The following is a 13,840-nucleotide window of genomic DNA, read 5'->3' on the forward strand; positions in this document are numbered from 1 at the left end:
GAAATCAGGCTTGACTAATCTTTCGGAAATTTTTGAGGATGTAACAAGTAGAATGGATAAGGGAGAGCCAGTGGATGTGGTGTATCTGGACTTTCAAAAAGCCTTTGACAAGGTCCCACACAAGAGATTAGTGTGCAAAATTAGAGCACATGGTATTGGGGGTAGGGTGACATGGATAGCAAACTGGTTGGCAGACAGGAAGCACAGTGTAGGGATTAACGGGTCCTTTTCAGAATGGCTGAAAAGATTAACGGGTCCTTTTCAGTGATGACCAAGCAGGCAGGCAGGGATGCCGCAAGGCTCAGTGCTGGGACCCCAGTTGTTTCTACGACATATTAACGATTTAGACGAGGGAATTAAATGTAACATCTCTAAGTTTGCGGATGACACAAAGCTGGGTGGCAGTGTGAGCTGCGAGAAGGATGCTATGAGGCTGCAGGGTGACTTGGATAGGTTGGGTGAATGGGCAGATGCATGGCAGATGCAGTATAATGTGGATAAATGTGAGGTTATCCTCTTTGGTGGAAAGAACAGGAAGGCAGATTATTATCTGAATGGTGTCAGATTAGGGGAAGGGGAGGTGCAACAAGACCTGGGTGTGCTTGTACATCAGTCACTGAAAGTAAGCATGCAGATACAGCAGGCAATGAAGAAATTAAATGGCATGTTGGCCTTCATTGCGAGAGGATTGGAGTTTAGGGGCAAGGAGGTCCTACTGCAGTTGTACAGGGCCCTGGTGAGACCGCATCTGGAGTATTATGTGCAGTTTTGGTCTCCTAATTTGAGGAAATACATTATTGCTCTTGAGGGAGTGCAGCGTATGTTCACCAGGTTAATTCCCGGGATGGCGGGACTGACATATGCTGAAAGAATGGGTCGACTGGGCTTGTATTCACTGAAATTTAGACGGATGAGAGGGGATCTTATAGAAACATATAAAATTCTTAGAGGATTGGACAAGGTAGATACAGGAAAAATGTTCTCATGTTGAGGGAGTCCAGAACCATGGGTCACAGTTTCAGAATAAGAGGGGGTGGATTCTTATAAGTACCTGGGTGTCTACCTCAATAATAAATTGGACTGGACCGAAAACACCGATGCGCTATACAGAAAGGGCCAGAGCAGACTTAATCTGCTAAGGAGACTCGGGTCCTTTGGAGTGCAGGGGGCACTCCTAAGGACCTTCTACAACACAGTGGTTGCATCGGCCATTTTCTATGGAATGGTCTGCTGGAACAGCAGCATCTCAGCAGCAGAAGGGAAGAGACTCGACAAGCTGGTCAGGAAGGCCAGCTCTGTCCTGGGTTGCCCCCTCGACTCAGTGCAAGTGGTGGGAGAGAGGAGGATGATGGCAAAGTTAACATCGCTGCTGGACATCGACTCCCACCCCATGCAGGACACTGTCACTGCACTGAGTAACTCCTTCAGTGACAGACTCCTTCACCCCAAGTGCGTGAAGGAGAGATATAGGAGGTCCTTCCTTCCCGCTGCTGTGAGACTGCACAACCAGCACTGCTCCCAGCAGACGAGTCAACAATAACAGCTAAGAACACACAGAAAACTGATGACAATTTATGTATCTTTTATTTATAATGAATGATCTCTTGCTATCTTCTTTGCTGGGAGGAGTTGGCTGCCCCTAACGGCTGCGGCTCTCTGGCAGTCTGTTGTCTTTTTTTCTTTTTTTTTGTTTGTGTCGGTGTTGGGATGGTTTTTGTTTCTGTTTTTGGCCGGGGGGCCTTCCATCCCCTTGCGGGGGCTGTGCGTGTCGTTTGCCTCGGTAGGGGTCGAGCTGCCTGTCCGTGGGTGCGGGGGGAGGAGAGGGGAAGTTTTGTTGCCTCCATCACAGTGAGGGGAGTTTGGAGTCACTGTGATGGATGTTTGTGTTGGGGTCGGGTGTCCTGTGTTCTTTTCTTTTTTGCTGTGTTTTGTGTGACTGCTGAAATTTCGCTCGGTGTTGTGCCGAGTGACAATAAAGTGTTGTTATGTTATGTTATGTTATGTTATGCTGTAACACTGTAAATTTCCCTGGTGTGGGACGAATAAAGGAATATATTATTATTTATTATATTAATAAGGGATAGGCCATTTAGGGCTGAGATGAGAAAAAACATTTTCCCCCAGAGAGTTGTGAATCTGTGGAATTCTCTGCCACAGAAGGCAGTGGAGGCCAATTCACTGGAAGTTTTCAAAAGAGAGTTAGATTCAGCTCTTTGGGCTAACGGAATCAAGGGATATGGGGAAAAAGCCAGAAAAAGCTGATTTTGGATGACCAGCCATGATCATATTGAATGGCGGCGCTGGCTCGAAGGGCCGAATGGCCTACTCCTGCACCTATTTTCTGTGTTTCTATGTACGTTCTCCTCAAGACCTGCGTGAGGTTTCTCCAGATGCTCGTGTTTCCTCCCACACTCCAGACAGTGTGTGTGTGTGCGTGTGTGTGTGTGTGCGCATGTGCAGGGATCGCTGGTTGATATGGACTTGGTGGGCCGAAAGGCCTGATTTTGCACTGTATCTCTAAACTAAAAGACTAAACTCAACCGGTCTCAGGGCTCCATCCTGCAATGGCCACGAGAGGGCATTGCTGTTAACTATTGAACACTCGGCACTAGGTAATTAGCCGGTTTTAATTTCCTGAGTACTTGCACCTGCCCGAGCTTGTGAAAGCTTATTGCAGATAATAGCAACTTGTTGCCTTGAAACAATTCTCCTTTTCTCTAATCAATTTTTTCTCCCATTGTCTTAAATCTGTGTCCCCTGGTTACCAATCCTACTAGCAGTAAAACTGCATCATAAAGCTCCTACTTCATAGCTTTTTTTAAAGGCTCTTACAAATTGTACTGAACGTGCACTGAACAAACCAAGACATGTGCTAATGTAGAATGGATTGGCACCATTTATTTAGACTGCCAGGAGAGGTGGTGGTGGTGGAAGCAGATGGAAGAGTGGCATTTAAGAGGCTTTTAGAATGGTGTGTGGATATGCAGCAAATAGAGGTGTATGAATCACATGCAGAGGAGATTAGTTCAACCAGCCATCATGAAGACTGAAGAGCCTATTTCTGTGGTGTGTACTGCTCTATGTTCTACTTGCAGTTACCCACATGGCTGTCAGTAATTGCACTTACCATTGTATAAGTGGGCAGAGTTGGTTTTCCCGGCTGTCCACCAAACGAACTAACCTGAGCCACACTGACAGGACAGCGGTTTCATGCGTGAGCAGAGGTTAGGATGGGACGGAGGCAGCCTACAATTAAAACAGGTTCCTGTGGTTGATCAATATCCAGTAACGCACCTACCCCATCATTAGAAACATGTGTCGAAAATGTATTTCCAGCGAAGATGGTAATCTTACCAGGCAGCAAGCTGGCTGCTTTGAGTTTGTGTGAGGTGTGGCCACCCTCAGATTTGTAACAAGGCAGAACTTGAGAGAGAAGGGAGGGTAACAGATAATCAATATTCACAAAGGCAAATATGGGTTGATAACAATGGCATGACACTATCGGGTGTTGTGTGTAGTTTGTTCAAATTTTGTGAAGAGAGATTACTGCCTCCACAGATGCTGCCTGACCTGTTGAGTTCCTCCAGCAGCTTGTATTTTGTTCCAGATGCCTTGTAGTCTTTTGGGTTTCCACTTTACTGCTCGTAGTTTATATTTGCCTTGTGTACTGTAAATGTGCAAACTCTACACAGACAGCACCCGAGATCAGAATTGAACCCAGGCATCTGGCGGTGTGAGGCAGCAGTTCTACCAGAATCAAAAAATACTGTAGATACTCAAAATCTAAATTAAAACCAGAAAATGCTGAAAACATTCCTGTTTAATTATAATTAATTATGCCGCCCAGCTAGTGCACAGATGAGACAAGTTAATTAAACACAGGTCAGCATATAAACCGTGTGTAGGAAGGAGTTGGTAGAAACTGGTAGTTTATTATGTTAGGTTCTGGTTAAGGAAAATGTCAATGTATTTTCCATATCCTGCAGTCAATCTAACATAAATCACAATTCCAAACAGCACCACACCTCAGATCTTCTGCACCTCTCCTCCTCTCTACCCTTTCACCACATCATGTGCTGCAGGATTACAAGGAAGGAGACAATAGGTACAGGAGGAGGCCATTCGGCCCTTCGAGCCAGCACCGCCATTCAAAGTGATCTTGGCTGATCATTCTCAATTAGTACCCCGTTCCTGCCTTCTCCCCATACCCCGCTATCATTAAGAGCTCTATCTAGCTCTCTCTTGAATGCATTCAGAGAATTGGCCTCCACTTCCTTCTGAGGCAGAGAATTCCACAGATTCACAACTCTGACTGAAAAAGTTTTTCCTCATCTCAGTTCTAAATGGCCTACCCCTTATTCTTAAACTGTGGCCCCTGGTTCTGGACTCCCCCAACATTGGGAACATGTTTCCTGCCCCTAACGTGTCCAACCCCTTAATAATCTTATACGTTTCGATAAGATCCCCTCTCATCCTTCTAAATTCCAGTGTATACAAGCCTAGTCGCTCCAGCCTTTCAACATACGACAGTCCCGCCATTCCGGGAATTAACCTAGTAAACCTACGCTGCACGCCCTCAATAGCAAGAATATCCTTCCTCAAATTTGGAGACCAAAACTGCACACAGTGCTCCAGGCGCGGTCTCACTAGGGCCCTGTACAGCTGCAGAAGGACCTCTTTGCTCCTATACTCAACTCCTCTTGTTATGACATCTATAGGAAGTTGGGTATAATGTGTCTCTGCACCTGTTGCTGCAAATCCCTCCTAAGAAATGGTCAGCTGCCGTGCGTTATATCTCTCGTCTTCTAACAATGCAAAAGCAGCTCATTCAGGCCACCTTGTCCATGCTAGATCCCATGAATAGTGGTGCGAGAATAAAAGTGCTGGAAGCACTGAACAGCTCTCAGTGGAGAGAGAAATATATCTTTTTCACATCTACCCAAAAGAGCAACTTGAAAACACTGAATTTGATTTGGAGTCCAGAAGGCTGCAACATACCTGGGCAGCTGAGCTGTTGTTCCTTAAGTAAGAATTTCTGGAAACTCGCCTTTTGTTTGCCTCAGAAATGGCCAGTTCTGCAGTAGGTTATTTATCCAAAATAACTGAGTTTTTCCTCTCAAGGTCTGGCCTGCTAGGCTTTTCCTACAGCCCTGCATTGCACCATTTCACAGCTTTTACATGTCCTTTTGATGGTATTCTCTCCTTGTAACCACCCTCATTAATCCATCAACCAGACAGTTTTATCAACACCATATCGCCATGGCTACCTGAGCCTCACCCTACTGAAGCTATTCCTTTTATCCTGCCCCTCCCTCCACCTCCCACACTGCAATTCAAACTTGTTTGGTTACCTTTTCCAGTTCTGACAAATGAACTTTGACTTTAAGTTTGACTGGTTTTTTTCCCCCCCACAGATGCTTCCAGAATGTTCAGGTTTTATTTCGAGCAGCCATATGGCCACTTACTTCCTTCTCCTTTCTCACACAACTCTTACCTCAAAGGTAGACACAAAATGCTGGAATAACTCAGCGGGTCAGGAGGCATCTCAGGAGAGAAGGAATGGGTGACGTTTCGGGATGAGACCCTTCTTTAGACTGAAGAAGGGTCTCGACCAGAAACGTCACCCATTGATCAGTCTGAAGAAGGGTCTCAGTCCCAAACGTCATCCATTCCTTCTCTCCCGAGATGCTGCCTGACCCGCTGAGTTACTCCAACATTTTGTGTCTACCTTCGATTTGAACCAGCGTCAGAGACCTGGGTTGATCCCGACTCCGGGTGCAGTCCGTCTGGAGTTTATACGTTCTCCCCGTGACCGCGTGGGTTTTCCCCGGGTGCTCCGGTTTCCTTTCACATCCCAAAGACGTGCAGGTTTGTCGGTTGATTTGGCTTCAGTAAAGATTGTAAATTGTTCCGAGTGTGTAGGATAGTGCGAGTGTACGGAGATCGCTGGTCAGTATGGACTCAGTGGGCCGATGGGCCTGTTTCAGTGCTGTATCTCTAAACTACACTAATTAAATGTCTATTGGAACTGCAAGCACAGAATATCCACGGGCCTTTGGCCATGGAGGGGGGAGTGTTTGGTTTTAGCACTCAGGCCTACTCTAAAGTGATTGGAGAACAATTGTGCAGGATGCTGCTGCTTCTAAATAACATTCTGAAAATAAGTAAAATACATCAGAAATCAGTAATACAAGGAATGCCAGTCTTTTTATTTTGCACTACAGAGTGATATCCATGTTATAATAAATTAGTCTACTATAACACCACAAATTATATGCTGTCTGCCTTATTATTGTAACGCGGACGGATTAAGACCCGGGCTAACATTTCCCATGGGAGAAGATGCTCCATTTTAATTGGGAAATGTGCTGCCCCATATGACATCAGTACAGAACTTTAATTCCCCTTGCATAATTTTACTGACCTGCATTGCCAACCTAAGAGGAGCCCAGGACTGAGCATCTGGACTTTGGATCAGAGGTTGTCTTGGAGTCATTCAACAGACACAACAGCCAAGGTTTTTTCAGATAGCGGTACTATTGGCTTGAGCCGATCTTCAAACTCGAGGTCAGAGAAACAGATAGCAAGTCATTAGAATGTTTTGAATCATGACGAGCTGCCGTGATGCACATTCAATGAAGCACAAGGAATCTTCACAACACATCTGTGGACACTGGATACAATTTTATTTGTGTGGTACATATGTTGAAAATGCTTCTCCACAAACTATGCTAGCTTAGTCCACCCCATCCAAGAAAACACCACCTGATTTAGAAATGGAGACTTTCTTAATTTTCCAACATCATTGAGGGATTACTGCAAAGCAACACAATAAGGAAGAAAAGAGGGGACATTTTCACTTGTAACTTCTCACTCCTCATCAACAATGATCTCAAGTGGTCAGTAAATGCAGTGCATACAGCATAGGGCTTCTGACTGCTTCACTGTCCGATCATGGGCTGATCTCATCATTCATGGCTTAGTGAGTAGCACTCTTATTTGAGCCAAGAAATCATAAGTCCCATTACATCACACACACTTGGATGACACCCTAGACGTTTGAGGGTGTCATCTTCTGGTTGTGATGCAAACTCAGGTGGGTGTAAAGGATTCCATGAAATTTATGTCAAAGTATCTCTCAATCTCTCAACCCATGTTATTAGATTATCTTGCTATTACAGTTATTACACTGCCACGCACATACACAGGCTTCTGTTGTTCCTATTTTGCCACGTCTATCTTTCCTTCATTGGCTAGATGCGTTCATTTAGAAGCAACCATTTATCAGTCAGTGTTACACATGGGGCAGGTGGAGTATGCTTCAGTTACAGTTCACACCCAGTAAGAGGAAGAGCACCAAATGACCAAAATTACACAGGAGTGTTTAAATCACGGCATGCCACTAAAACATACAATTTTCCACAAATCAAACTGAAGTCAATAAACACATTACACGTGTTCTTTCACTTTCAGAAAGTTTGGGGCCGTGAAAGCAACAAGGTCTCGTGCATCATCATCTGTAACACCAATATGTAACGTTGTGACAGGGCTGGCACCAACCATCTCAAACCAGAGAGGTGTTGGGTAATGTCAGAATGATCCAGATTCAAAATATACTATGGCACCATTTGCAGGGCAGGGGAGTTCTTTAAAAATGTCCAGTCAGAAAATTTGCAATTCCACCTGCCGTTAATGAAGACACACGACAGCCAAAACATGTCAAATCAGGCTTGTAATCACGATGACCGGCAGCCAAGCTGATGTGGAGTTTGCACGTTTTCCCCGTGACTTTCTACCAGATGCTCCAATTCATTCCCACATCCTGAAACACGAGGGTTAGTAGGTTACCTGGCCAGTGTAAATTGCCCCCAGTGTGTGGGTGTGTAATAAAATATGGGGGAATGTGATGGGAACATGCGAGGTTAGCTTACAGGAGAAAAGAAAATGGTTGGTGAGTGGAATTATTCCGACAGCCAATATGGACTCGATGGGTCAAATGGTCTCTGTATTTGTCAGAAGGAAATGTGGACATATGGAAAACAGCCAAATGGTATTCAGTTGATTAGTGAGCAGTAGGAAAAGCCAGAATGGAACTTATAATTAAAAGTATTCTGGATGGGGGGTGTGGATGCATTAATTCTCTCAGAACAGCTTTACTGCTGTACTTCATTTCCACCATTAACAGGTGGATAGCACATATTCTCCCCACATCAGCAATAGTAACACGACTATGTGTCATGTCCCTACACATCAAAATGTTCGCTTTTGATGCCCACGAGGTGAATGATATAGCCAGCATCAGCCAACACTAGAGTTTAGAACTGCAGACCATAGCAATGTAAACTGATTATTATTAAAAAATATACATTAGTGAGATTCAAGTGGATATGGACAAATTACATGAACTAGTAATAGTTAAGATTGGTTGACAGTCATAGTGCAATCAATGGTCAATCTTGGCCCACTGCAGGTAGTTTGAGAATAAGACAAATGAGAAATACCCAAACAAAAAGAGAAAATGCTGGAAAAGTTAGCTGGTGTGTGTGTAAAGAGAAAAAAGTTACCAGCGTGTGTGTAAAGAGAAAAAAGTTACCATTCCCATCCAAATAGCCCTCGTCAGAACGGAGATGGAGAAGAATACCCAAGGCTAACGGACAATCAACACCCAAACTCTATTCTGCAATGGGCCATGACCTCAATTGGTCTGCTTTGCATGAACCAGTGCTAATCGCACACATTTGTCATGTACAATTTAAGTGTTATGCAAAGCAATAAGATGTTCAGCACCATGGTGGCAATTCCTTGCACATCCATGATGCTGTACAAAATTGCTGCCATCATTTTGAAAATGGAAACAAAGTCAAGTTAAATTCAAGGATAAAACTCCCAGGCACATTTTCCATGACCGGCTGGAAAACCAGGTCCACCTTTTCCCGACCCTTCTCCCACTCCCCAATGTATGTGGTGTGCTCGAGTCAAATACGGTGCTGGGTTGAAAAGTATCCATCCTCATTTCTCCTTGAGGCCAAGTTTGATTCTGACGAGGTGCCTCATGTAAGCGACCGTGATAACACTGGAGGAGATGATCAAGGCAAAACAGCCCAACACAGTCCAGGTGGAGTTACTGTGCCAAGTCTGATAGAAATGCCGCCTGTGCTTATAATCCAAATTAATGGCTTCCAGCTGGGCCAGGGTACAGAGGACCATGAAGGCGTGGAAAATCTGATGCCCCTGCAGGAAAATGTCGCACTTTCCTGGGAGCCACTTCTCCGGGTGAGGACAAGAGAAGAAATGAGCACTTATGAGGAAGCAGACGACCTGGCATTCATGGTACCAAATGGAGGAGTCAGTGCAACTGGAGGAATGGCAGCTGTATATCCGGTGTACCACGGGACTAATGTCCAGCATGTAGGCCAGTGCTGCCGGGACTATCTGGTAGAGTTTGCGTGACCAGGGGTGAAGCAGCCTGGCATTGGACTTTGCATAGCAGCATCCTACACAGGACAACCAAGCCAGCACGGTGGCTGTGGGGAGGTAGAATGGCTTGATGAAGTGGTACCATTCCTCTTCGGCGGAATAGTAGTAGTGGACCAGCGCACTGCCATACTGGTAGATTGCCACGCCAACGTAGTCCACAAAGAAAAAGGAGTAATGGGCAAGCTCGGAGCGAGCGTGCAAAAGGTGGGCGAGAGAACTGCAGGTCAGGTAGGTGAAGGCGGTTAGGAGGAGGATCAGCAGCGGCAGGGCGTGCCGGTCGGACCAGAAGTCCACCGTCTGGGAGAACTCCTGCAGTTTGAGGAGGACGATCAGCGCAGCGAAGAGGTGGGACCAGACGTTGACGGACTCGTTGTGCCGCAGGAACAGGGTGAAGAAGTAGTAGCGCCAGCTCTGCTTGACGGGCCGGTAGCCGGAGTGGATGTAGGGCTCCCGGAATATCTGCGGCACCTCACAGTCCTTCACCGTGCACGGGAGGCTGGGAATGGACTGCTCCACCATGCTGGGGATCTGACGGATCTGCTGGATGTTGATGAAGAGTCTGCCAATCTGCTCCATCACCACCGTCGCCATGCTCAACGCAACACCGCCGGAGATCCTACAAACACTGGTGCCTGCAATTTGAGAACAACAAAAAAAATCAATCATTTACACTCTATATTAGGTTGTAGAGTCATAAAGTCTTACAACGTGGAGACAGGCCCTTCGGCCCAAGGGCGGCACGGTGGCGCAGCGGTAGAGTTGCTGCCTTACAGCGAATGCAGCGCCGGAGACTCAGGTTCGATCCTGACTACGGGCGCCGTCTGTACGGAGTTCGTACGTTCTCCCCGTGACCTGCGTGGGTTTTCTCCGAGATCTACGGTTTCCTCCCACACTTCAAAGACGTACAGGTATGTAGGTTAATTGACTGGGTAAAATGTAAAAATTGTCCCTAGTGTGTGTAGGATAGTGTTAATGTGCGGGGATCGCTGGGCGGCGCGGACTCGGTGGGCCGAAGGGCCTGTTTCCGCGCTGTATCTCTAAATCTAAACTTGCCCACACCAGCCAATAGTCCCATCTACACTTGTCCCACCTGCCTGCATTTGGCCCATATGTATACCTCTAAACCTGTCCTATCCGTGTACCTGTCCAAATGTAAGTGGGAGTCTTTTCTCTCTTTCTAACTTCACTTTTTTTCCCTTCATTAATTTCATGCATTGTTCTTGTGTTTATATGCTTTGAAAAGTTCAGGCTTGAATCCATTGCCTTTTGTGCTTCATTGTGTCGCTTAGAGGTTTTTTTTCTCTCCTTCACCATTGGTTTACTGTCACCATTTTCTGGCAGGGCTGCTGTTTCAACAACAGCTTCTCAAACAACGAGTCCTAGGGTTGGCGGCAGTGGAGCCCGTTTCTCTTCGCTAAAGGATTATGTGAGGGCCCGGAAAAGCTTTTGCGACAATTATAGGTAACTTGGTCACGTTTTTAACTGAACCTGGTCACCAACTTGAAACAAGAGATTAACGCACAAAACACCAGGTAGCGTGTGGCTCTGGTTAAAGGAGGAACTGGTGTTTTTTTCTGGGCCGTGGTTCGCAAGAGAACCGCGTGGATTTTTTTGAACATTCACTAAAGCCGCATGACATGCAATTGTTTTGAAACGCACTTAGTTCTTTAACACGGGTCTGGTAAAATGATGATGCGTTTTAAGTGTGTGATCTACATTGAGGTCGTTTTCCCATGGGGCCGTGTGCAGCCAATAACTGGTGATGTTTTCTGTGCATAACCGTGCCCATTGTTGGTCTCAAGGGACATGAAGTCTACATCAATCTCCACTTCTTGATTTAATGGATTCCCAGGAGAAATTGTATACAATAACACACAAAATTTAGTTTTCCTAGAACTCAAGCTTATGTCAGTGAGGGAACAAACTACAAGGACAGACACAAACCGTTGATGCTGAAATATAGAGAAACTCAGCGGGCCGGGCAGCACCTGTGTAGGAATGAACAGATCATGCTTTGAGTTGAGACCCTTGTTCAGACCCGATTGGAGTAGAAGGAAGAAAGCTGGAAAAGAGAGACAGCCTGGCAAGTGATAGGTGGAAGACAGACACAAAAAGCTGGAGTGACTATCTTCGGTTTAAACCAGCATCTGCAGTTCCTTCTTACACAAGTGAAAGGTGGATAAGGGGAAGATGCTGAATGGCATATGGATGGAATGACAAAGGCCAGAGGTGAAAAGGAGACAAAAGTGGTATTAGATTTTAGATTTAGAGATACAGATTTAGAGATAAAGCGCGGAAACAGGCCCTTCGGCCCACTGATTCCGCGCCGCCCCCGCACATTAACACTATCCTACACACACTAGGGACAATTTTTTTACATTTACCCAGTCAATTAACCTACATACCTGTACGTCTTTGGAGTGTGGGAGGAAACCGAAGATCTCGGAGAAAACCCACGCAGGTCACGGGGAGAACGTACAAACTCCATACAGACGGCGCCCGTAGTCAGGATCGAACCCGAATCTCCGGCGTTGCATTCGCTGTAAGGCAGCAACTCTACCGCTGCGCCACCGAGATAAGAAAGGGAGTGAAATGTAAAGACAGAAGGACAGATATTGGTGAAAGAGGGGGATTTAAAGGAAACTGGAAACACTGCTGGGAGGTGGAAAGGATCAGGGTGATGGGAAGGGGGGTTTTGGGGGGGGGGGGGGGTAGGGGGTGTTATACATGGTGGGAGAAATTTGTGTACCAATGTTGGGAGCATAGGGAGGGGTTATTAATTTAAATTGGAGAATTTAATGTTCATTCTATGGGGGTTGCAAGCTCTTTGGTTTCCACACCTGATTAATTGTAGTTTGTAGAATCTATGTGTGGATGCAATATTTTGCGACCAAGCTGGTAGCCAGGTCTGGACATACAAGGACCCAGCCAACTCGTCAATTGGTGCCATTGACTGGTGAATGATTTCTCTGTTCCAGAGTCTTGATACTTCTGCATGTTGTGCCACTAGTGCTGGTTTTCAGATCAATTCCTTTGCTTGCAGAAAATATAATGGTAGACATGGGCAATTTTCACTGCAGTTGTTACCAGAGGGCTTCTGCAGTGAAAGAATAATTTCAGAGAAAAATATGCAATGTTATAGCTGAAGTTTTGGCTAAAAATTTTAACGGAATTTACGTTGAACCAGGATTTAAAAAAAAAAAATTCAGCAGAAACATTGAGCTATTAATATTTTATCGATCAATTAATGTGGCTCGAACAGAACTTTTGTTTATGCTGTTGGTTAGTAGCTGATGTTTATTTGCACGTAGAACTAATGATTTCTTGAGGGTTATCATATCATATCATATATATTGATTTATTCACAAAATGCTGGAGTAACTCAGCAGGTCAGGCAGCATCTCGGGAGAGAAGGAATGGGTGACGTTTCGGGTCGAGACCCTTCTTCAGTCTCGACCCGAAACGTCACCCATTCCTTCTCTCCCGAGATGCTGCCTGACCTGCTGAGTTACTCCAGCATTTTGTGAATAAATCGATTTGTACCAGCATCTGCAGTTATTTTCTCATATCATATATATACAGCCGGAAACAGGCCTTTTCGGCCCTCCAAGTCCGTGCCGCCCAGCGATCCCCGTACATTAACACCCACTAGGGACAATTTTTACATTTACCCAGCCAATTAACCTACATACCTGTACGTCTTTGGAGTGTGGGAGGAAACCGAAGATCTCGGAGAAAACCCATGCAGGTCATGGGGAGAACGTACAAACTCCTTACAGTGCAGCACCTGTAGTCAGGATCGAACCTGAGTCTCCGGCGCTGCATTCGCTGTAAAGCAGCAACTCTACCGCTGCGCTACCGTGCCGCCCATGGTTGGATCATTGGTTTTCAAAAAGAAAGCTACACACATCAGGCTTTCATGAACAAGGATATCTAATTCAACAGCATGTTGTCCACTGTGGTACGAGTTAAGTTACATGGGTGGTACGAACATCTAAATTGGTTCAGTCCTGATGTAGAGTTGTGAATCTGTGGAATTCTCTGCCACAGAAGGCAGTGGAGGCCAATTCACTGGATGTTTTCAGGAGAGAGTTAGATTTAGCTCTTGGGGCTAAAGAAATCAAGGGATATTTGGGAAAAATTTAGTAACGGGGTACAGATTTTAGATGATCATATTGAATGGTGGTGATCAGCCATGATCATATTGAATGGTGGTGCTGGCTCGAAGGGCTGAATGGCCTACTCCTGAACCTATTTTTCTATGTTTCTACGTTTATTCAACGCTGCAATAGTCCCTGCCTCAACTACCTCCTCTGGCAGCTTGTTCCATACGCCCACCACCCTTTGCGTGAAAAAGTTACCC

At 45.6% G+C, this 13,840-nt stretch overlaps 1 protein-coding gene across 3 annotated transcripts in view; it reads right to left on the reverse strand.

Annotated features, from left to right (window-relative positions):
- Positions 1-6,203: 6,203 nt before the first annotated feature.
- The window catches only part of paqr7b (progestin and adipoQ receptor family member VII, b), a 19,556-nt gene continuing 11,919 nt past the window's right edge, over positions 6,204-13,840 (reverse strand). For 2 of the 3 annotated variants that reach the window (XM_078422946.1, XM_078422947.1), the window contains exon 2: positions 6,204-10,109. In XM_078422946.1, the coding sequence (XP_078279072.1) occupies positions 9,010-10,068 (1,059 nt within the window). In that variant the 5' untranslated portion in view covers positions 10,069-10,109 and the 3' untranslated portion in view covers positions 6,204-9,009. Of the gene's footprint in view, positions 10,110-12,317; positions 12,459-13,840 lie in introns of those variants that run through there. The other variant, XM_078422948.1, reaches the window with a different exon arrangement.

Source organism: Rhinoraja longicauda, chromosome 27, assembly GCF_053455715.1.
Source record: "Rhinoraja longicauda isolate Sanriku21f chromosome 27, sRhiLon1.1, whole genome shotgun sequence".
In the NCBI taxonomy this organism is placed as follows: Eukaryota; Metazoa; Chordata; class Chondrichthyes; order Rajiformes; family Arhynchobatidae; genus Rhinoraja; species Rhinoraja longicauda.